The following is a 23,388-nucleotide window of genomic DNA, read 5'->3' as shown; positions in this document are numbered from 1 at the left end:
CTTAATATTATGCTTTATAGCTTGTAGCCATGCTACTGCAGTATAGGTATAATAGTGTTATAGTTAAATTAATTACTAGATTATAATTTAGTCTGTTAACACTTTTCTGTTCACTGATAAACAAACAAAGTAACGCTTAGGCTGGGAATCTTGTTGTGGTGCATTATGATCACATATCGAAAACTTCCACAGTTGGACTAAAAATTAGACCTGATACAAAGTATCTTGATACATAACTCATAAAGGAGAAAAGAAAATTACATTTTAAATTCAACAGAGAATTTGACGCAGTGACGCAGACACACAGAAAGTGATTATAATCAAAGCAAGTATAGCCAAGATGACATGAGGAATTTTGTTTCATTATTAGTAGTAGTAGTAGTAGTATCATCTCAGGTTATTTCTTTGTTCTCATCGAATGGGTGAATTTTAATTTATTTAAAAAAAAAAAAACATGTTACATAAAATAATAAAAGCTTGTTTGGCAGACTAACACCTGCTTGTCACAGGTTTCTCTGATTTGCCTGTGATGGGCATGTGTGACACTGATGCTACTGTGGTCAGTCACACACTCAGGTACCTTGCATTACCTGTGGTTTATCTGTGCTTTGTATGAAAACACCTACAAGCAAAGCAGCTGTCCTGCCTTCTGCTCCGCATCATTTGCCCAATGTTTGTCCACATCACGCTTTGTTTAGTGACAATATGTATATCTTCGCAGTTTAGTCTTGCAAGAGTAAGTTTCCCAGATAACCAGCAGACACACCTTTGCTCTGCTGCTGCTGACTACTACAGCTGTCAGCAATTTTTTTTTTTTTTTTAAATGTGGCAATTATTTAAGGAGATGATTATTCTGTAGTATACCAAATAAAACAGTTTCCATTCAAAAAACAGCTGGAATACAACACTTTCACTCGCAACATTATGGTAAGGAATTTTTTCTCGTTACATTGTCACAAGTGTTACTGCTGAAGTTAAATACTAATAATAGTGCATATCTGTTACTTGAATCCAAAATGTTATTACCATTTTTTATCCATAAATCCTCCTGATTGTGATTACAGGAGCTTCTTCCGTCACTCAAGCGAACCATGATTTTGATCTTCAAAACAGGTATGTGTTTTGTTAAGCACAATGAAAGTGTTTGAGTTTCAGTTTTAACAACAGTGTGTTCAGTAGTTAATCAATGACGTTAAATATAGTAAAAGTATGAGCATTAAATCTGGAGAGAGACAATTGAATTGACAACTACTTCAGCCAAATCCCATTGCAAGCCAAACACTACAACGTAATTACACTCAGATTCATGATTTTGTTGCCTCATCAGCTCTTTGCAGTGCTTACATGGTGAACTGCTCTGCACCAGACAAACCTGCCCTGCTGGAGTGTCTGTCTCCAGTCTTTGAAGTAAGTGACATATGGTCTGTGGAGAAAATGACAAATTCCACCGATGTCAGCACTTTCTTCGCTCTGTGTGAGATACTAGGAGCGGTATGTCACCTGTCACATGAGCTTATTTACAATGTCATTAGTGCTTCCCAACAGTGTGTATGCATATTTTATATTTTGGTATCTATTGTATCTGAAATTCTTGAGTTGAAGGACTGTCACAAACTAGTTCAAACTTCTTCAAAGAGAGGCTTTCTGTGTTTTCTGTGTTAGAGACTTTTTGTTCTGGTCTTCCAGGATGAAAAGGCTGAACTTCTCCTCACTTATTATTGCACTATGTACTGCAATAATTTTAGTAGCCATGCAGGGGTTTGCCTGCTATTTGTGCTGATACAAATTTTGTTGTTTTAGTCTTGGATCAATGAGTTTGTCAGTTGGGACCCATTTCAGTGGCATACTGAGCTGCTACATCTCCCCGGAACCAAATTGTGTGTTCCAGAGCCTGTAATCAACGAGCTGTAAGTACAAAATCATTTACTCTTTATCTCAAACTCCGCACAAGTATTTCCAAAAGAGCAGACATCTAGAAACTCTAAAAATGAAATTTTCAGCATTATGTGGGACACTCTGTTGTTGTAAATGCCACAAATCCTCTGTGCCTTTGTCTTGAAATTACAAATCTAACTTATATGCAAACAAGAGAATATGATTACCCTTAATTAAAAACCCTAAATCTAATCCCGGGATTTGAGAATGTTGAATTTTTGGATTTTGAAAATGGTTCTCCTGAATATTGTGCAAAAAGACACATCAAGAAGTATTTTTACAAAATAATTTAGTTTTAGTTTTTTTGCTGTGACATAATGGGGTTAGTGTTGGGGTTGTTTGTCAACATCAACAGTGCTTTTAATTTATGCCATGTCCTCATTTCACACATCTACACCCTGTTCCCTGTGTAGTAATAGTACGGTGGATGACGGTCTACCTGTCAAGGCTGTCAGCTCTTGTAACCTTGATATCTGCACCGTCTCCTTTAACATACAAAACTGCACTTATACCTTCAACCCCTACTTGCACTTTGGTAAGAACATTTAACACTTATGCATATCAGTTTCACCCTTTTTACTTATATCCAAATTGAATGTGGGCTTTAAGTGAGCTCTGACTAAAGTCAGCATTTTTCTCTTCACTTTTCTTCCCCGCACAGCGAGGGACATAAAGATTTTTCTTGGAAGACCTGCAGAAATAAAGGCAACAGTCTCCAAGAGTGTGACGGCCACCATGTATGAATGGGAGCTACCGGATATCACCTCAGATAAAGCAACAGAGAATGATATTAACAGTGATGGTTTATGTGCTGATGAGTTTCAATTTCATGTAAGTTGATTCTAATGAGAAGCTACAATAAATAGTAAGATAAAATCAAAGCTATGTTGTAATTTTTTTCCTATATTTTTTAAATGTTTAACATTATTGCAAAATTAAAACACACCTAAAAATATAAATTCAGTCTAAATCCTGAATTATATAGTTATATCAAACATTCATGTACCAGGTAATGACAAGCATGGTTCACAGCTTAAGAGTACCTCAGTTATCTCTTCTTTTCTTTCCACAGATCAGATTGAGGTGCCGGGCCACTAAGTATATGGTAAACGTCCTGTTCCCCAGCTGCTTTCCACATAGTGTGGACAGGTCCGCCTTCAAGATGACCCTCATCCTCAGCTATACCGTCTTCCCCCTGATCATGAATGACCTGCTGCCGGGCACTGGAAACACCATACCCCTCATATGTGAGTAACACTCAACAAAAAGTCTACACTGATTTCTCGAAACTGGCTACAGTTGTGTTTGAATAGAAACTGGACTGGGAACATTCTTGTGTGTAAAAAAAAAATAAAAAATATGTAAATCTTACATGGATCAGGTTTCCATGCCAACAGTATTTAATGCTAATGTTTATGTCCAGGCACACGCACAAATTCAGTCAACTAGGCTGCGACATTGTAAATCTGTATTGTTTCTGGGCCTCAGCACACACCGTTGTCTCTCTGTAGATGTTTTATTTTCCATCTGCCTGCCTCTGATGGTGGCCAGTTTGCGACAAATAAACCCCATCACCAACCTGCTGTGTGGGTCTGCTGACTTCTCTCCCGTCCTTCACTGGATCCGAGTCCTCACACAATTTCTGGGATTTCTTGTTTCCATGGCACCAATGAATAAGAAATCAAGAGCTTCGGGTATGTAGTTTTTAAGTAGCTTTGAAGTGGTTAACAATCAGTAGCATGAGGAAATTCAGGATAACAGAAATAATTGATTTTACAGAGTTCAAAATAATTTATTTTGCAAAGTTGTAAAAAAAAAAAAAAGACCTAAATCAAACAATCCTCGGCACATGAACTACTCCACAGGAAGGCAGCACAGGACAATAAAAACCAAAATAAACGGCACATATTGAGGGGCTGTTGTGATTGTAAATAATAAACAATAACTGAACATTGATATGTGCAATCAATAAGGACTCAATTACACACACATGTACCTATCTATTTCTATACTGTTTATACTATATTTATTTTCAGAACATATTTTTTAATTTTTATTTATGTATTTTTTCAATAGTTAAACTGATTGTTTGCTTCCCTTGCTTTGCACTGAATGGAGTAGCATATAATTTTGTTGTGCTATTAGCATTATGGCACTAAAGATTCTGATTCTGATACTTTTTCTCTCATTGATTTAGAAATAGACCTTAAGACCACGACTGCTGTGGAAAATATTGAAGATTATGAAGGGCCTCAAGAGAAAAATGGGCCAGCAGTGGAGGACGGGGCTGTGCAGGAGCTAAAGAAAGGGGGCAAGGACCTCCAAGACATCCACCGGCAAGTCAACCGAGGCTCAGAGGACTGGATGCAGGTATTCAAATATTTATCTATTTTGAGTGTACAAAAAATACATTGTAAATATGTTTGCCAACCTTTATGGTCTTTTAGGATGGAGCCTTGGATATTTAATCTGTTTTTAAGACTGGAAAAACATGAAAAAATAATGTTGTGATATCATGAAAACAGAGGCTCTCCCTCTTATTGAAAACCCCAATAGATATTTCTGTATTTCCTGAGATTATATCAATAATATGTTTACACAGTGTTACCAGTTACAAAATGTAATTTTATCTGCAACTTAAGAATACAATGATGATTAAACCATATTGCAGTGTGGTACTTAACCCAAGTAATCTAAAACATCAGTTTCAAGACCAAGATACACCTCATTCATTATTCACACTTGTAACTACTGTTGATTGTGTATATCTAACAGCTAAAACATATAAACCTGCTTTTACATTGTGGGCATACAAGGAAGGTTTGCATAAATTTCATACCAGATGTTTAACAGATCTAAGATGAAGAAATATTTAACAACGTCAAGGTTTAACAGTTAGATTCGATTTGAACGTTGATTTTTTTTAATGACCTGTAATGACTGTCTTTAAAAAGATTCCCACGCCACTGTCACACCACTCAAACTGACAACCACAGTTTTAATGTTTTCAGTGCTGCTCGCTGAAAGTCAGGCCTTCAAAGCTTCTATTAATCTTCATCTCTCTGCTCATGCATGGTAAGTTCCTATAATGTACAAATACACATTTATTTATATTATTTAAAAAATAACTAATTCTTATATTACTGATTATTTGAATCTCCTGTGTAATTAATTGTTGATGTGTTGATTTTCTCACAGTCACTATCCAAAATACTAAATAGTATTTAAACATATAAATGACGCATTGTAATGGTTCATCAAACTGTGTTATTATTTGCACTATACCGCTTATTTTATGTGCATGATCTTCAGTGTCTCCAGACATCTTATTAAAAAATAATCTTATTACAAAATGATGTTAAACCTGTTGAAATTCCGAACTGCAAATGTGATTTCCTATAGTCCGATTATAACACCTATTAAAGGATAAAGTGTACATGTTTTGTATTGGAGGATTTTTTTTTAATTTAAGGTTGTTGCACTTGACTTGTTCACTTTGTCAGCGCCACTCACACTGACAGTTAGCTAGTCTTATAAATATTCAAGGAAGAGGAAACATGAGGTACTAGCAGCCAAAAATTGTCTAAAATACACATTTAGCCAGAAATGTTATGGACCATGTTGTCCAATTCATTCCTGTCTAGATTTTAAAGATTTTACTTTTAGATTAAAAACTGAAATTCAAATTTGAAACTTGATAAAGTCAAGTTTAGATTTAGATAAATGTAGATTTACATGATGCCTCACTCGTATTTGGGTCGCGTTTGCCAGAGTTGTAATTGTGGGCATTCAGACAAAGGTATTTGCTGCGACATCATAAGGGCACATTTCTTCTTTCCCTTGTAGCTCAGTACAGCTCCACCATACTGAACTGCTCCAACCCTGATACACCGTCAGTGCTGGAGGCTCTTTCGCCAGTCTTCAACCTGAACGCCATTCGACCTGTGGTGAACATAACAACAGTCACTAACGTTGGCCTTTTCTTAACTGTGTTTGGCATTATGGGAGTGGTAAATGACACCTTTGTTACCATGAAACCATTTCATTATTAGATCATGCGTATGCGCTTTTCTGCATACTGTACAATATTAAGAGCATAAAATGGTCAAAAGCAATTTTCCATGAGAGCAATTTTTTTATTTTTTTGAGAATAAATAAATTAAAATCTTCTTTTTCAGGATGAGAAAGCCCAGCTCCTCACAACATTTCTATGGCCAGATATTGTAAGTATTTTTTTCATGGTACATTTTCAAGCAATAATGAAACAGCTGATTTCTACCCATATCTATGCATAAAAAATGTTTTTATAGATGAAAGTTTAAGTTTTGCCCTTGAAATCTTTTTGGGCAGCAAATAGGCAAACCCATTAGTGACATAAAAGTGTTAAGATAAAAGAAAAGTTTTTGGGGTTCCCTTTTAAATTTAATTATCTCGAGTTTTTAAATGGTAGCCAGCAGGTTTTATATTGTGTTTATGTTTACATCTGCATGGTTTGTGTTGCAGCAATGGGAAAATGAATTCACCAAGTGGGACCCAGAAAACTGTGGAACTACTCGGATTTCAATTCCAAGAACAAATCTCTGGGTACCAGATATTGTAATCAATGAAATGTAAGTGCCATCTTCAATAATTAGCAGATTAAGATCATTTCTTTTTTATGTATACGTGTTATCTTGAGACCTAGCCTGACGCATCATTAGCCAATAAAGCGCTAACTCTACTAAGCAGCAAAAACAAAAATGGAGAAGGTGCATACAGGTGAAAGTAGAAAGGCATGGTCTCTGTGCATACTGTTGTCAGGAAATATTTGAGTTGTGACTCCAACTAATTTCCATCTATCCGTTTTCTTGCTCTTATCTGGTCGCGGGGTCAGCAGCATCAGCAGAGAAGCTCAGATTTCTCTCCCAAGCCACCTCCTCCAGATTAGTTAGGGGAACAACGAGGAATTCCCAGGCCAGTCAAGAAAAATAATCTTTCCAGCTTGTCCTGGGTCTTCCCCGGGACCTCCTCCCGTTGAGATGTGTCAAGCACACCTCACCAGGATGCATCCTTATCAAATGCCTGACCATCATAACTGGCTCCTTTCAACTGTCATAGTTTGCTGTGTGACAGACCCAAATGCAGGACTTATACACGGGGGAGTAAACCCAAAACAGCAGCTTTATTGCTGGAAAAACTCCAACACTGATACAAAAAACAAAACCAAAAAAAAGAAACTAGAATCATGAAACTCAAACCAAAAACCTAAGAAACTAGGAAACTTAACCTGGGAATACAGAAGAAACACACGCAGCACAGAGGTACATCATGGTTAACAACACGACAATGGACAGAGGAAAACACAGGGCTTAAATACACCAGGGAGTAACGAGGGAATGGAAAACAGGAGGGAAACAGCTGGGACTAATCTGACATAACGAGACGAAGGGGAAGCAAAACTCAAAACAGTGAATGCAGGACACAAGACTATCAAAGTAAAACAGGAAACAAAAGACAGGTGCAGAGACGCAGACTTGACAAGTAGGCAAGGCTGACAGAGAAAACAGAGTGAACGTGAAGCACAGAGGCAAGAGTAGAAACTGCGACATGGAGACACAGGGAACACAGAGACAGGGGAGAGTAGACATGAAACGTGGGACACGGGAACAGAAACTCAACACAGGCTAAGATGAACACTGAGGGAGGGAGCACTAAGATTCCTGAGAGCTTAAGAAACCCCAGAACCCCTGGGATCAGTAGGACACACAAACCCCTCCACTACTATAAGGTAGCGATTCACATAGGTGTCCAACTGATGTCAGTGGAATAACATAACAATAGTGTAGATAGGATAATAGAGCGGCTTGGTAAGACTGCTATCCACTATATGAAGGTATAATCTTTTTGATCTGCCTCCTACAATATTTAGCAGACAGAATGAAGCAGACAAGTTAACACTTAGCAGTCATACTTAATATTAGGCGGCACTCTACATATCAACTGTAAGCCCTTTCTTCATACATTTTCTATTTCTGCCATGTAGCTATCTGAGTAAACTTAATTTTAATAATGAGGGCTCTATCAGCAAACAGGCGCTTGTGTTTCTAAATTTTATGTCTTTCATCTTCCTGCAGCATGGATGAAAACACTGCTCCAAACGTCCCATATACCTACGTGCTTTCTAATGGCATTGTGAGTGATTCAAAGCCTGTCAAAGCTGTCACCTCCTGCAGGCTTGACATCTACTTGTTTCCATTTGACATTCAGAACTGCACTTTAACCTTCAACTCATTCACACTCAAGAGTAAGTTCATGAGGATCTTTCACAGTCTGTCCTATGAAATGAATGGTTTAGTTTATAATACAATAAAATTATTTCACTGACATTGATATGAATAGTCTTGTCTGACAAATTGACTGTTTTCCATGCAGGTAATGCTCTGCAGCTTTATCTGACAGAGACTCCAGAGAGGATGTTTGAATACTCTAAATCTATGATGGCAACGATGGGTGAATGGGAATTAATTGGAATTACAGCAAAGAAATACACACTACCATCTACAGCATCGGGCTTTTATGATGAAATTCGCTTCCATGTAAGACACTCTTACACTGTAAAACTATAATGTTATTGTATGATTTAATTATTCATACTATAAGAAAACGGAGGACACAAAGGCAAAGGCTTTTAGAAAGTAATCCGAAACAAGAGTTTTCTCTTCATTATCAGATATTTAACTGTTCAGTTAGTATATCAGAGGAACTTAGGATCTATAGAACATTTAAATCAAATACATCTAAAAGTTCTAAAAACATCAAAAACACCCAGGAACATCAGCACCGTCCTTAGTGTTAAGTTCTCACTTTGCTGCAGATCTCATTGCGGCGCCAGGCCATGCTGTATGTAGTGAACCTCCTGCTCCCCAGCTGCTTCCTCATCACTGTGGACCTCTTCAGCTTCATCTTGCCTCCCAATGAAGTCGACCGGTCTTTGCTCAAGATGACACTGATCCTGGGCTACACCGTCTTCCTGCTCATGATGAATGACCTGCTGCCTGTTACTGGAAATGCCATACCTCTCATAAGTGCGTTTACATTGTCTGGTTTGGTATACATTTCGTCCCAATGTGGCTTTTTGGCCCAAATACAAAAGGGCTGCTTGTTCTGACCCACCTAGAGATTTAACAGTATAACTACCATAATGTAATGATGAAGCTACATGTGAGAAAGAAAACGATGTATAATATATTCTTAAAAGTAATAATAATAATAATGATAATGGATAGCATTTATATAGCGCTTTTCAAGGCACCCAAAGTGCTTTACAATTCCACTATTGATTCACTCTCACATTCACACACTGGGGGAGGCAGCTACAGTTGTAGCCACAGCTGCCCTGGGGCAGACTGACAGAAGCGAGGCTGCCATATCGCACCATCGGCCCCTCTGACCAACACCAGCAAAAGTATACCTGTAAAAAGTACAATTCATCATATCTAATCATTAACAAAGTGCCAGGTTTTTGGTTATACTGCACAGTTATGTTTGGCTATTTTGTTTCAGCTTTGTGTTTCTAGGTCTGCACATTTCAGTTTAGTTCTTATTATATGAAAATGTTTAGTTTTAATTTAATTGTTATTAAATTAAATTAGTTTCAGTGTTAGTTTGGGTCTTTTTAATTATTAATTATAAATAATGAATAACAAATATGTCAGACTCAAGATTTAGGAAAATCAATATATATGCATTACAACAAACACACAAAATTTTTTGAGAGCAGTTGACTCACAGTCTCAGAGATTAAAGCGTCATCTGTGACAATTTTTGTCACCAAGCTGACAGGGGCTGAGGATATTTCTTAAATAGTTTACGGCTTGTCTCCATTCCCCTGAATAGACCAAAAATATTCATGATTTTAATTTTTAAGTATTTTGTCTGGATTTGACTTGTATTTGTCTGTAAAATGTAAACATTAATTATTATTCCACTACCATTATTATAGATGTTTTCCTGTCTATGTGCCTGACTATGATGGTGGGCAGTCTACTGGAAACTATTGTCGTTACAAGCTTCCTGCACAGTTCCTCTAACTATTCTCGAGCTCCTCGCTGGATCAGAGTGCTTTTTCTTAAAATCCTGGGTCGACTAGTATGCCTTCCTCCAAAGCCCAGAGATCGGAACGACACAGTGATCCAAAATCCGGTCACACAAGGTAGGAAACAAGATCAGGATATGCAAATTCTTAAAAAAAATGTCAAAGCTGACATAATCTTCTGACTTGTCTCCGCTCAATAGAAATGCCAATCTACTCTCCAGTAACAGAGGAATCCAAGACTCTGGAGCAGAAGGGGCCACTGAGTGAGGACAAAACCCTGCAAGAGCTGAGGAGCCTGGGCAGAGGCCTCCAGGCCATCCACCTTCAGTTGGAGAAGCATCTAAGCAAAAGCCTGAGCACAGAGGAATGGATCCAGATAGGTTTAATCATAGACCGCCTGCTGTTCATCCTTTACATCATCTTCATAACAGTCAGCTTCATTACCATCATCATTATCTGGGTGGTTTCATACAATGCAACCTAATTTAACTTTTAAACTTGTCTGTTCTTTAAACTCTTTGTATTCATTTTTCTTGTTTAAAAAGAACATTTAACACCACACATTGAAATACTTTACCTTAACCATAATTCAATACTTGTTTTGTCATTTTAGTATGCCAGTTATGCAAATAAATATATAGCAGAGCCCTGTTTTCCAACAAAGCCCTTCATCTGTCTTAAATTTCAATGACTTTGTGAACCAATAAGACAATTAAATCAAGATATTTTAAAGTCAGGATAATAATTTACTTAATCTTACAAATATTCTAAGCTGTGTAAAAGCATCTTAACTGATGATAGTTTTATATTGAGTTCTTGTGAACCCTATACATACATTTTCTATAGCAGCAGTTTTCTGTATTTGATGTTTGGTGCTAAATTACTCAAAAGGCTTCAAAATTAAAATAAAATTAAATAATAATACAAAAGCACTCATAGTGTGCAACCCCCACACTATGGTGTATTTTATTATCTTCACCCATTTTGGCTGAAATTGTTTGCTTCTATAAGCTGTAAAATTCCTTTAAAGCCTGAACCACACTAGCGGATCCTTTTTTTGTTTTTGAAAATGGACTGTTTATTGACCCTATTGATGACATTTTTAAAAAATCTTAAATATTAAATTCAGTATAATTTTCATTTGTGTCATATTTGCTACATCCTGCATTTGTTTGTTATTTTAACGCTTAGAAAAAAAATTCCAATTTATTTCACGCTGACGATGCAGAAGTTTCAAAAAACCCCAAACTCATGTAGGAAATATGACACAGATGGTTTTAAAGGGTTAAGATGTTTTCATGTACTGTGTGATTTTGCTACATTTATGGCGTCATTGTGATTGGGAAAAACTATGTTTTGCTCAGTTCTCTACATGCATTTTCATATGATATATTACTCAGTGTGCTTTGGGGGGGGTTCGTGGTCTTGGGATATAACAATACTGTCCGTCCTTTCAATTCAATTCAATTCAATTTTATTTATATAGCGCCAAATCACAACAAAAGTCGTCTCAAGGCGCTTCATAGTGATTTATTCCATTCAAATTCTCACCACCATGGTCATCACACTGAAAATCTTAGGATCTATATGATTGGCCTTGTTACCATGCTGTTGATAAACTTTATGGTATGCTGAAGAGGTAATTCAACCATTTGATTCAGCTGTGTTGGAGTAGGGATGGATCTAAAGCTGCAGGACAGTAGCTCTGGAGTAATTGGAGTTGGAAACACCTGGTTTGAAGCATATTGCACACTATTCTATACTGGCCCCCTGTGGTCATCTTACACGCAATGTAGCATGCCGAAGTTGCATGTCACAATGATGCAATGAGAATCCTCCTTAAAATAGCCAGAGAGGGCTGTAAGACGTTTTTTCAGATGTTTGGAACTGCAGGTGTTTGAACTTTTAAAGCACTTTTAAGAAAGTTAATATTTGGTTGGTTTTATATATTGTGCTTTTTTTTTTCTTTTGTATAATCATGAACTTAAGTCTGTTAATAAAGCTTGATTAATGAATTATATAATCACATGGAGCACAAGCATACTTCCAGCCTATTGTAAGATTGTGTTGTATAGATTATATTCAAAGTGTTTTTTGGATTTTTATTAAGAAAAAAAAACATCAAGAAGACACAAGCAAAGGGAGAACACACAATTGTATTCATCAAAATGATTTATTAATCAAATTGACATAGCATAATTTTTTCACCAAAAAATATATGTTCAAAGCACCAGAACGGTAGCCCAATATCCCACAGAACCGTCACATGATCTTAAACAGAAGCTGTCAAATCAGCTCTGCAGATGGGGCAATCATAATTAGGGATGGGTATCGTTTAGGTTTTATCCGATACCGGTGCCGGTGCTTAAACGGTGCTCGAACCGGTGTTTTAAGAATGGAGAACACAAACTTTGTCCAAAAACCTCTCATGTTTAGCTGTTTTTCTTTGTAAAAAGATAACAATGTTATCCTTTTTTGTAGCTATAGGGCATATATGGTATCACTCTATCAAACAAGAAGACAGCCGCATGTACTAGGGCTGGGTATCATCACTGATATCTAGAATCGATTAGATTCCAATTCACAAGGTCCTGAATCGATACGATTCGATTCAATTCTATTTGAATCGGGGAAATTTTGCCTCAGACAGTCAGAAATATTATATTTCAGATCATGCGTCAGTACATTTCCATATTTTTATATCTATAAAAAGAAAGCTGACACTTGCAAGACTTCATCAGAGGTATAAGCATCACAGCAGATGCCTTTGTGTCAAAGTAGATGAGGATAAAACACAGAAAAACATGAAGGCAATTTTCCTGGCCTGGGATTTTATAAAAAATATTCTGCAGTAGATCAAAAACGCTGCTGAAGTGAAACAGCAAAGTTACAGAGGTTTGATTAGAGACACAGCTAAGAGTTTTGTAAAAGTTTAAATTTGTTCAGTATTGAACAGCAGAAATTAGGTTTTCTTTTCAGAAGTAAGTAAAAGGAAAAAAAAAACCAGCATCCGACAGCGCTGTACGTAATAAGCAAGTTAATAATGCAGAAAACAGATTTTTAGACGGGAAACTGTTCTTGAAGTGTACAGAGAGAGAGAAAGAGAGAGAAAGCTGTGCATGAAGTGTGATTTCATCGCTGGGAAGCAAAACAGCAAAAGTCAGAGGGAATCCATGACGATGTTTATGTGAAGCCTACACTGTAAAAAATGTTTGTGAAATTAACAGTAAAATTGTGTAAAATCTTGACATCAAAAATGTGTAAATAGAAAAACAAGGAAGCAATGTTTAATTTACATCAACATTTTGTAAATAATACATATATACCTGTAAAGTCCTGAACTAAATAAAAGTGTTAATTTTACAGTAGGAATATGTTTTAAATATCAAATGTCCTTGTTGAATTTACAGTTTACTGTTTTATAAACACTGAAAAATTGTAATTTAAAAGTCAACACATATAACTGAAACGGTAACAAAATAATGTTAAAATTACATGTTTTGTAAGTTTTTTTAAATTCAGAAAGTATCTGTATTACATTTCACAAATTCATTCAAACTCATTTACAACGTTGGTCACATGCAGACAACTTTTTAAGTGGGACAGACCAGTACAATTTCTGTCAGTGTAAGGAAGTTATCAGAGATATCTTTATATGACAGTACAATTTCAACAGTACTTGTCAGTTTTTCTACATTTTAAAGACAAACTGTTGTAGTAAATAAATGAAATCATTCAGCATAAGTCTTTAGTCTTAAACTGTAATAAATAAATGTTAAAAATGACCTAAAAGTTATGGCGGCCCACTGGCCAGACTGTCATGTAATTATAAAATAGAAAGGTTTTTGTTGTTTCATAGAAAATGTCCTGTTTTTTTTTTTTTTTTATAGACAGTGAAAAGACAGGAACTTTTCTTTCATTTAGTTGTTATTACTTTGGTGTAGTAGGAATGACTTTGGGGGAGGTCTTTTTCAGTGGGAGAAAAATCCAAAACTTGTTAAAATCCAAATTTCCAAAGCTGGCCAGTGGGCCAGACTAGAGTCTGTGCTGGGCTGATTATCTTTCAAATAGACAGCTGGTCATCTCCTCCATGTTAGTCATTTCTTTAATTTTGCACCACGTTCAATCAATTTTAGCCAGATTTAGTAAAAGTTAAATTAACCATTTGCTCAAACATTTATTTTTTTAATGCCCAAAGTGTGTTAGTATTTAAAACTACACAAGCTCTACCTTGGCAAATCACTGAGCGTGAGAGTTTGTTTCTGTTCTTTGATTGGACTACTTAAAATTATTGCGGGAGTAGCAAGCTTGGCGGCTCATGCCATTACGCGCTCAGTCTGCAAGCAGAGTGGTGGAGATGTGTATACGTTGAGATATTCAGCTATTTTAGCACAAGCAAAAGTTTTGGTAAGCTAACATTGCGTTTTCTGTTATCTTAAAATACATGAGAGTATGTTTTCCAGTAATAGTATTAATGGCGTCTGACCGTGCGATAGGCTACTCCTATTTTTTCCATGCTGTTTTCAAGCAGTGGTTATTATAAGGTCATAGGAGGTTAGTAACCTAAAACAAATGTGCTGTCGACAGCTACAATGATTTCGTGCTCTTTTTGCAACAAAACGCTGAAGACGTTGAGGGGTTATGTGCTGCATTGTCGCGTTCACAGGAACAAACCCCATCATTTTTTCAAATGCATCGGTAGTGAATGCAGGCATACATTTTATGCTTGCGCGGCCTTTAAAGCCCATTTCTATCGGGTTCACAATGTACCTGCACGCCCTATTGCTGGTAGCGCCATTTTTACAGACTTAAAATGTGCCACAACACTCTGTGAGCGCCAATGTCACACAGTGAAAGAACTTATATCTCACTTAAAACAGCATAGAGTGGAGGGGTGACCTGTGGCATGTCCAGTAACTGGTTGTAAAAGTATGTTCTCTGTGAAATCGTCATTTACTGCTCATATGTCCAGAAAACATAGAGAATGCTCTGTTGAAAGCATAAACGACATGTATAGGGGAACACTTCCTCAGTCTTCTACTGTATTTGAAAAAAATAATAAAATAAAAATAATATGTACATTTGATGACAATATGTACTTCTCTCGGAACACAGACTCATTGAGGTGTGTAAGGTCGACACATATGCGTACATCTTCTGTCTTCTTCAGTACCACCACCACCAGAAATCAGCGTCAATTAAGCCCGAAGCTCCTCGGAAGGTGCGAGTGCCGCTGGGTCCATGTTTGGTCAGCTCGTACTATCACGGCAGCCGAGGCGAGCCGCGTGGTGTTGGAGGAAAAGGACCCAAAATGCAGGCAGTTGACTGATAATGCAAGTGACGTTTATTTACAAGTAATGGGGTGACGGAACTGGCAGTGACAAATGACAAATGACTAAAGAAACCTAAACTGGGAAAACCAAATAACAAACCTGAGAACATAAGAAACGGGGTGCGGGGCAGAGAGACGCAGAGAGAGGAACGAACCACCATGGAACACAGACGAGCCGACAATGAGCACAGACCGACACCCACCATCAAAGGCGTTTGGAAAGGGACGGGGGGGATGGGTGTGTGCATATCAGTGTATATGTATGTGTGCGTGTCCAGAGTTCAGCTGAGACAGTGTCCTTCGCCCTGCCAGGCTAAGTAAACAGTCTTCCAGCCAACCCAGGTGGCCTTGCATGGAATGGGAAGGAACAGTATAAACACAGTTGTTATCAGGGTGTTTTTGTTCCGCTCCAGCCTTGGGACCGCAGCTGGTGCTGAAAGGGTATCCACATGAGGTGTTGGTGCTTTTTACTTTAGTGCAAACAGCTCATATGAATTTCAAAGCTGTTCTAACAGCCCAACACTGGTAGGTAGATATCTTCAGCACTCAGGCTCACCCAAGCCCAAACTTCTCGTTGAGAAAGGGGTAATCAATTGCATTTAGGGACCAGTTGATCAAATCCATAATTCCTCTTTTAGGTTTTAGAGAACAGACTGTGAGAGAGTGTTCCAGGGAAAAGTAATACAAAAAACATGAGACTAGACAAGGACACAAGAGGCAGGGAAGCTAAGGGAGAGGAGGAGAGGAGAAAAGTGCGACCGCCTTCGTCAAGAGCAAGAGGTGATGAATAGGTGGCTGAGCTGAGGGCGACTGAAGTAAAGGTGGAGATGATAATGGTGGTGAAGTTGGAGTAGGTGATGGAGTAGATGACTGCACTAGCGGGGACACAGGAAACTGAGCAAGTGAAAGAAAGGATGACTGGGCTTGTGGCTGGGCAGCTAACTGAGCTTGCGGCTGGGCAGCAAACTGAGCTTGCGGCTGGGCAGCAAACTGAGCTTGCGGCTGGGCAGCAAACTGAGCTTGCGGCTGGGCAGCAAACTGAGCTTGCGGCTGGGCAGCAAACTGAGCTTGCGGCTGGGCAGCTGACTCAAAAAACACAGCCCCGGAATAAACAGTCACAAAGTCTGGCAAAACAGAAAAAGTGTCTTTTCCACTCACCACAGCCGGCAGTTCTGAAGTCCCAACATCTGGCTGTGGGGTGACGGGCCGACGGCGCGAACGTCGCTTCCTTCTCGGAGACGGCTCCGATGGGCCGGGTAATTCCATATCCGGCGGGCCGGGCCGCAGATTCCCTCGCGGGCCGTGCAAAACATTCACCGCCGGGCTGGGTAGGGAAGCGGTAGCAGCTGGAGGGTGAAGGTGAAGCTCGTGGAGGATAAAATCCTGTGCGAGCAGGTGAAGAGAGTCCAGTAGCCAGGGGTGAGCAGAGATTAATTGCTGTAGCCTGTAGGGGTGGGGGGGAAACAATCGATACTGTGTAGTATCGTGATATTTTGTTTGCTAGTAATGTATCGATACAGGGACAGCAGAAATCGATATTTTGTTACAAAAAAAGGTTTTTGTGCTCTGACTTCAGAGCATGTTGATCCTTTTTCTGAGCAAGAATCCTGACATTCCTACACTGTCCAAATGTGTTTAACTTTTTTTTGGCAGCAATAAACATGACAGTTTACTTGTTTTAATTTAAGACATGTTTTATTTTAATTAAGTTTAAAACTTTTTTATTTAATGTAAAATTATATTTTGTTTTAATTTACTTTCAAATTCTTCAGTTGCTGAAGGGGCTGCATAGTTTTCATAAATTGCATAGTTTAGAATAGCTATAATTGTACCAGATGGTTGCATTCAGTTAAGTTGGACTAGACTGTAATACAAACCGTTCAGTTTGTCAACAATAAAACTGACTGAAATGAGAGAAAGACTGAGTGTGAGACTTTGATATTAGATAAAGTGAATATTGATAAAGTTTACCTTTATGTACAGAATCTGAATATCGCAAAATATTTAAAAAAAAATTGCAATAATATCGTATCGTGCGTTAAGTATTGTGATAATATCGTATCGTGGGATGTATGGTGATTCCCACCTCTAGTAGCCTGGCTTCCACAGTGCGGTGAAATCCCTCTCCCTCATGTTCGAGCCACAGGTTAACCAACCTCGAAACAGAGTCAATTAAGCCCGAAGCTCCTCGGAAGGCGCGGATGCCGCTGGGTCCATGTTTGGTCGGCTCGTACTGTCACGGCTGCCGAGGCAAGCCGCATGGTGTTGGAGGAAAAGGACCCAAAATGCAGGCAGTTGACTGATAATGCAAGTGACGTTTATTTAATAATGGGGTGACGGAACTGGCAGTGACAAATGACAAAAGAAACCTAAACTGGGAAAACCAAATAACAAACCTGAGAACATAAGAAACGGGATGCGGGGCAGAGAGACGCAGAGAGAGGAACGAAACACCATGGAACACAGACAAGCCGACAATGAGCACAGGCCGACACCCACTATATATACACACAAACAAGGAGACCAGGAAATGACATACAGGTGGGAGCACAGCTGATTCTAATACACAAGATGACCTGAGGATACAAGCTGAACACAGTGACAACAAACACAGACCTTCAAAATAAAACAGGAAATCCACAACACGAACAGGGCACAAGGGGAGGACACAGAATACCAACATCAGAATAAACTAGAACAGAAGACAATAATAATATGAAACACAAAACGCTGGGTCAACGACCCAGCACCATGACACACCTTAAGGGGTAGGACTGTCACATCAGCACCCGTATCAATTTTAAATGACACGTTCTTGTTGTTTATGCTTAAGCCGACAGTCCACGGCTCACCCTCACACTTAACAAATGCCTAGGAACAAGCCACGTTCATCCTCTTCAACCTCATGCACGGTTTTGGGTGCCCTGCATATGCTCCTGTAATGTCCTTTTTCCCCACATGCATGGCATTTCCCTTCATTCGCTGGACAATCCTGCTTTGAATGGGATGGAGCGCCACCACATTTCTGACAGGTTGGCCCTTTTTTGCCGTCTTCTCGGAATCCACATGTTTTAGCTTGACGACTATCAGCCTGGAGAGGTTTGGTTCTAACAGGCTTACGACTGATTTTGTGCACTCTATCTACGGACTTAGCATCGCTAGCCTCAGCTCTAGAGTCAGCTCGTAAGGAGGATTGTTGTCGCTTTACCTCTTCACTTTGCCTCGCCATGTTGATAGCCTTCTGCAAAGTCAAATCTGGGTCAAGCTGCATGCATTCTGACAGCCGTTTGTCCGTGAGACCAAAATGAGCCTGTCACGTATCAGCTCATCATTTAGCACTCCATAGTTGCAATGTTCTGCTAGCACATACAGTGCAGTCACAAAAGCATCCACTGTCTCATTTACGCTCGTAGATCACATTCTTCTTCACAATGAAAAAAGCCTGGAAACCATCATGTACCCCCTCATATGTTGTCCTTTGCTCAGCTGTTAAACTCAGACCGCGAAGCACATCGTCCTCCTCGTCTCCCATGCAGTAAATCAACGTGTTGACTTGGTTCTCCTCCGAACTGACGTTCAAATTACTGGTGAGATGGAATCTCTCGAACCTCCGTATCCATTTGGACCACTCTTGTGGTTTTGAAAAGTCGAAGGACTCGGGTGGCTGGATGCTGAATGTCGCGCTCGGCCCCGCTGGTGCTCTCTGTGCAGTCTCATCCGTCACATTCTCCCCCTCGTTTTTACGCAAGCTCCACCAGACACAGGTTCGTTCAGTCGAGGTTATATGGATCAGTACAGGACTTCTGTCGTGTTATTCAATTGTACGCGGGTCCACTGTACAATTCTGCTCCCCACATAACATAACATTCTATTCAAAACATACCGGTCTCGCCCTCTAGCTGCCGTCAGCCTAACTACACTGACCGGCTGCATTAACATCTACTGTACAATGCAATTACACCACAATAACAGGCACCACACCCGCAGTAGATGTGCTCGGTGTGAGGTCTTTCAGCAAGCTATCAAACACGGTGCAAAGGGGCAATCGTGGCTCAAGAGTTGGGAGTTCGCCTTGTAATCGGAAGGTTGCCGGTGGCTGTGGCTACAATGTAGCTTGCCATCACCAGTGTGTGAATGGGTGGATGACTGGTTGTGTAAAGCACTTTGGGGTCCTTAGGGACTAGTAAAGCGCTATACAAATACAGGCCAAAAAATGCTATGCGTCACCAGGTGTTTCATCAGATTCGAGGTGTTACATCCTTTGCACAGTATCACCTTAAAGCGCTTGTTGCAGGCTGCTGAGTTTGCATCTTTTGCTGTGAAGTACAGCCACACTTTTGACCGCTTCGCCTTGGGCATTTTTAATCTGTAGCTCTGCTCTAAAAGAACGTACGTACCTGGGCCCGCCTACTATCCTTGGAAAGGTAAAATGATTGGCTAGAATCCAAAGTGTATGACATCTCAAGAAAAAAATGCACAGAAATAAAGCACCGAAATGTGCGCTGCTTTTCGGTCTGGTTACTACCGTTTATGTCAGAACCGGTGCCATACCGGTATCCATCCCTAATCATAATGAAGCAGTTCATTTCAAGTTGTAGATTCAAGCTGTTATTTATATTTTTGGCCACCAGATGTCAGCCAAGAGGACTGTGTTGAAAAATTTTGCATAATGAACCCCTTGTCAACATAAACTTCAGGTCTTCAGAAAAAGTATTGGCCACAAACAAGAATATCAAGAACAGGTGTGTGATTACACCAGGTGGGTGGAAACAGAAGACAGGAACCAGAGGAAGGCCCCACTTTTGCACCAAAACCAATTCATGGTTTAAAACTTTAAAAACAATTATGATGATTAAACATTTATGGTATCTAGCAATGAGTTTTTCACATCACTGCGGAAGAATTGTGGGAGGTTTTGCCTGGAATATTTACATTTTTTTTTCTGGACTGAGCTGTAATTGGAAATAAAAATTCATTAAATTCCAAATTATTTCTAAGAAGTACGAGATTAATGTTGAAATTGTTATATTGTGAAACTCATATTGCAAACCAAATGCTGCAACATAGTTTGACTCAATATTATTGTACTGTCTCATCAGCACTTTGCATTGCTTGCAAGGCTAACTGCTGTAAGCCAAATGAGCCCACCCTGGTTGGTTTGGCCAACCAGTGCCAAAATGAATTAAATAAATACATCATTAGACCATTAATTACATTTGTGATTAATAAATTAAAATAGGCAAAAATAAATATATAAATAGTTAACTAAAAATCAGGCAATTTCATTTAAAACATTTATGAAATGATTCATTTATTTCCCAATTTAATTAATTCATTAATGACACATTTAATTAGTTATTCAGTTATGTATTTAATTATTTATTTTCAGCTTACATAAACACTGACTGCCACCAGACACAATTCACTTATATCTGTTGGGTTAAGTTTATTTCGCTGTTTTATTTGTTCCTGAGCAAATTAATATTAAGAAGTATGCATGCATTGTTATTGTATATAACTTAAACCAAGTCTGAAAAAATAGTAGACAAAAAAACTTTTTCAATAAACATGTTATATAAAATGATAAATAGCTTGGCTAGTAGGAGGTTTTGAAACCAAACACCACCTGTTTCTCACAGGTTACTCTTATTTGCTTGTGATCAGCCGGTGTGATACTGACGTTGCTGTGGTCAGTCTTCACCATTTTTTGAGTCACACACTGAGGTACATTACATTACCTGTGGTTTATCTGCACTTTGTTTCAAAACACATACAGCCAAAGCAGTCGCTCTGCCTTTAGTTTACCCTGCTCCACATCATTTGCCCGTGGTTTGTCCTCATCGCGCTTTGTTTAATGAGAATATGTATATCTTGGCCATGAAGGCTGGAAATTTGGAGCTGGTTTCCCAGAAAAGCTGCAGACTCTGAAGTCATGAAAAGGAATCTTCTGGTCTTTATGTTATGAAGTGTAACTAATAGGTAATGTACATAATAACTAATAGCAATAGTGCATCTGTTACTTTAATGCAATGTTTTACTGCTAGCTATTATTAATAAAACATCTTGATTATACTTCCTTTTAATTATACGGGGTCCTTCCATCATCAAGCCAACCATGATCGTTATATATATATATATAAATTTCTGTTTAACCAATTGGTGAAAATTCAATTCAATACTTTATTTTCTCACAAGGAGAAATTAGTTTAGCAGCATGGACAAAAAAAGACAACATGCATGGGAACATAATTAGACTCAATATTATTGTTTAACTGTTTCATCAGTTCTGTGCAGTGCTTACATGGTGAACTGTTCTGTGCCAAACCAACCTGCACTGCTGGACTGTCTGTCTCCAGTCTTTGAACTAAGTGACATATGGCCCATGTCAGCCCTTTCCTCATGCTGTGTGGGATTCTAGGAGTGGTATGTTCACCTCTTTGAAAATGAGCTTGATATATAATTTAATGAGAGTATATACAGGCCGCAACATTTTCCAGAACTGCTTTCTAAAACTCTTCAAGTGTAGACAAATTACTGAGAGAAAAGCTTCATGATTTTATAAATAAATATTACATATGTTCGCAAACATGGCCAAAGCCTTGAATGTGAGTGTGAATGGTTTTCTGTCTTTATGTGTGAAATGTGTGTTCTTTGAATTTGAATGTTATGTTCTAAAAAGACTTTAAAACACACATTGTTATTGTTTTCCTGGAGTTGATCTCAGGTGTGGTGCTTGCATTTCCATGGTCAAGAGAAACCCCTCCACAATAGCCAACTGTGCGATATCCAAGTCTACCTTAAGACTGCATGAAAGTACTGGAAGTATTGGACTTTGAACATTTTTTGAACATCTAAAAAAGGCCAGCAAACTTCTGGGATAAAAAATCTTTGGACAGATGAAACCAAGATCAACCTCTACCAGAATTATGGCAAGAAAAAAGTACGGAGAAGCCGTGGAACAGCTCATGATGCAAAGCACATCATCACCACATCATCTGTAAAATACAGTGGAGGCAGTGTGATGGCATTAGCGTGCATGGCTGCCAGTGGCGCTGGGACACTAGTGTTTACTGATGATGTGACACAGGACAGAAGCAGCCAAATGAATTATGAGGTGTTCAGAGACATAATGTCTGCTCGATTTTGGCTAAATGCATTCAAACCGATTGGGCGGTGTTTCATAGTACAGATGGACAATGACCCAAAACATGCAGCCTAAGAAACCCAGAAATTTATTAAAGCAAAGAAGTGGAATATTTTTGAATGTCCAAGTCAGTCACCTGATCTTAACCCAAGTGAGCATTTCACCTGTTAAAGACAGGCCCACAAAAAAAACAGTAACTGAAAGCCTAATGGCCTGACAGAGCATTAAAAAGGAGGAAACCCTGGTGATATTCATGAGTTCAACACTTCAGACCGTCATTGCCAGCAACGGGTTTTCAACCAAGTATTAGAAATGAATGTTTTATGTTCAGTTATTTAATTTGTCCAATGACTTTTGAGCCCCTGAAATGAAGAGATTATGTTTAAAAATTCTTAGTTCAGTTCCACTGAATTAAAGCTGAAAAACTGCACTTCACATGCATCTGAGTTGTTTCATTTTAAATTCATTGTGGTAATGTCCAGAACCAAAATCTATCCAAATACTTATTTAGCTACAATATGTAAAGTAGTATGATAATCCTATAAGTCCTATAAAGTGAATTAAGGGTTTAGATTTATATTTTGTAAATGTAATGACTACTCAGACCTGCTCTTTGTGCTGACACCAATTTTATTATTTTAGTCCTGGATGAAAGAGTTCGTCAGTTGGGACAAAGTTCAGTTTGGTACTGACCTCCTGCATCTCCCCAGAACCAAATTCTGTCTTCCCGATATTGTAATTACTGAGTTGTAAGTATCATCATACAAAAGCATATAAAACTGCACAAGTATTTTCCAAAGAACAGTCATTAAGCAACAGTATTGTGGACTCAGTCTCAACAAAATATTTTTTTATAGGAGAAATGTTGAGATAACCTCTAAATAAATAAATAGTTTGTTTAAT

The 23,388-nt window shown here is 38.5% G+C and overlaps 1 protein-coding gene across 1 annotated transcript; it reads left to right on the top strand.

Annotated features, from left to right (window-relative positions):
- The first annotated feature begins 603 nt into the window (after positions 1-603).
- On the top strand, positions 604-12,217 carry LOC120733745 (5-hydroxytryptamine receptor 3C-like). The gene is made up of 18 exons (XM_040032133.1): positions 604-927; positions 1,065-1,113; positions 1,328-1,407; positions 1,801-1,907; positions 2,349-2,470; positions 2,597-2,766; positions 3,008-3,182; positions 3,447-3,629; positions 4,133-4,305; positions 4,947-5,010; positions 5,782-5,945; positions 6,114-6,158; positions 6,439-6,545; positions 8,049-8,218; positions 8,347-8,510; positions 8,789-8,999; positions 9,917-10,126; positions 10,210-12,217. Exons 1-18 carry the CDS (start codon positions 925-927, stop codon positions 10,491-10,493), a joined length of 2,481 nt encoding a protein of 826 aa, XP_039888067.1. The 5' UTR covers positions 604-924; the 3' UTR covers positions 10,494-12,217.
- Positions 12,218-23,388: the final 11,171 nt, after the last annotated feature.

This window comes from Simochromis diagramma, unplaced genomic scaffold (genome assembly GCF_900408965.1).
Source record: "Simochromis diagramma unplaced genomic scaffold, fSimDia1.1 OVJJ01000334.1, whole genome shotgun sequence".
In the NCBI taxonomy this organism is placed as follows: Eukaryota; Metazoa; Chordata; class Actinopteri; order Cichliformes; family Cichlidae; genus Simochromis; species Simochromis diagramma.
Note: the sequence above shows the minus strand (reverse complement) of the source record. Positions and strands in the feature narration are given on the sequence as shown.

Coding starts and splice junctions, on each gene's coding strand:
- LOC120733745 (XM_040032133.1), top strand. Junction 8,219..8,346: donor CAACTCATTCACACTCAAGA/GTAAGTTCATGA, acceptor TTTTCCATGCAG/GTAATGCTCTGCAGCTTTAT. Junction 9,000..9,916: donor AAATGCCATACCTCTCATAA/GTGCGTTTACAT, acceptor CCATTATTATAG/ATGTTTTCCTGTCTATGTGC.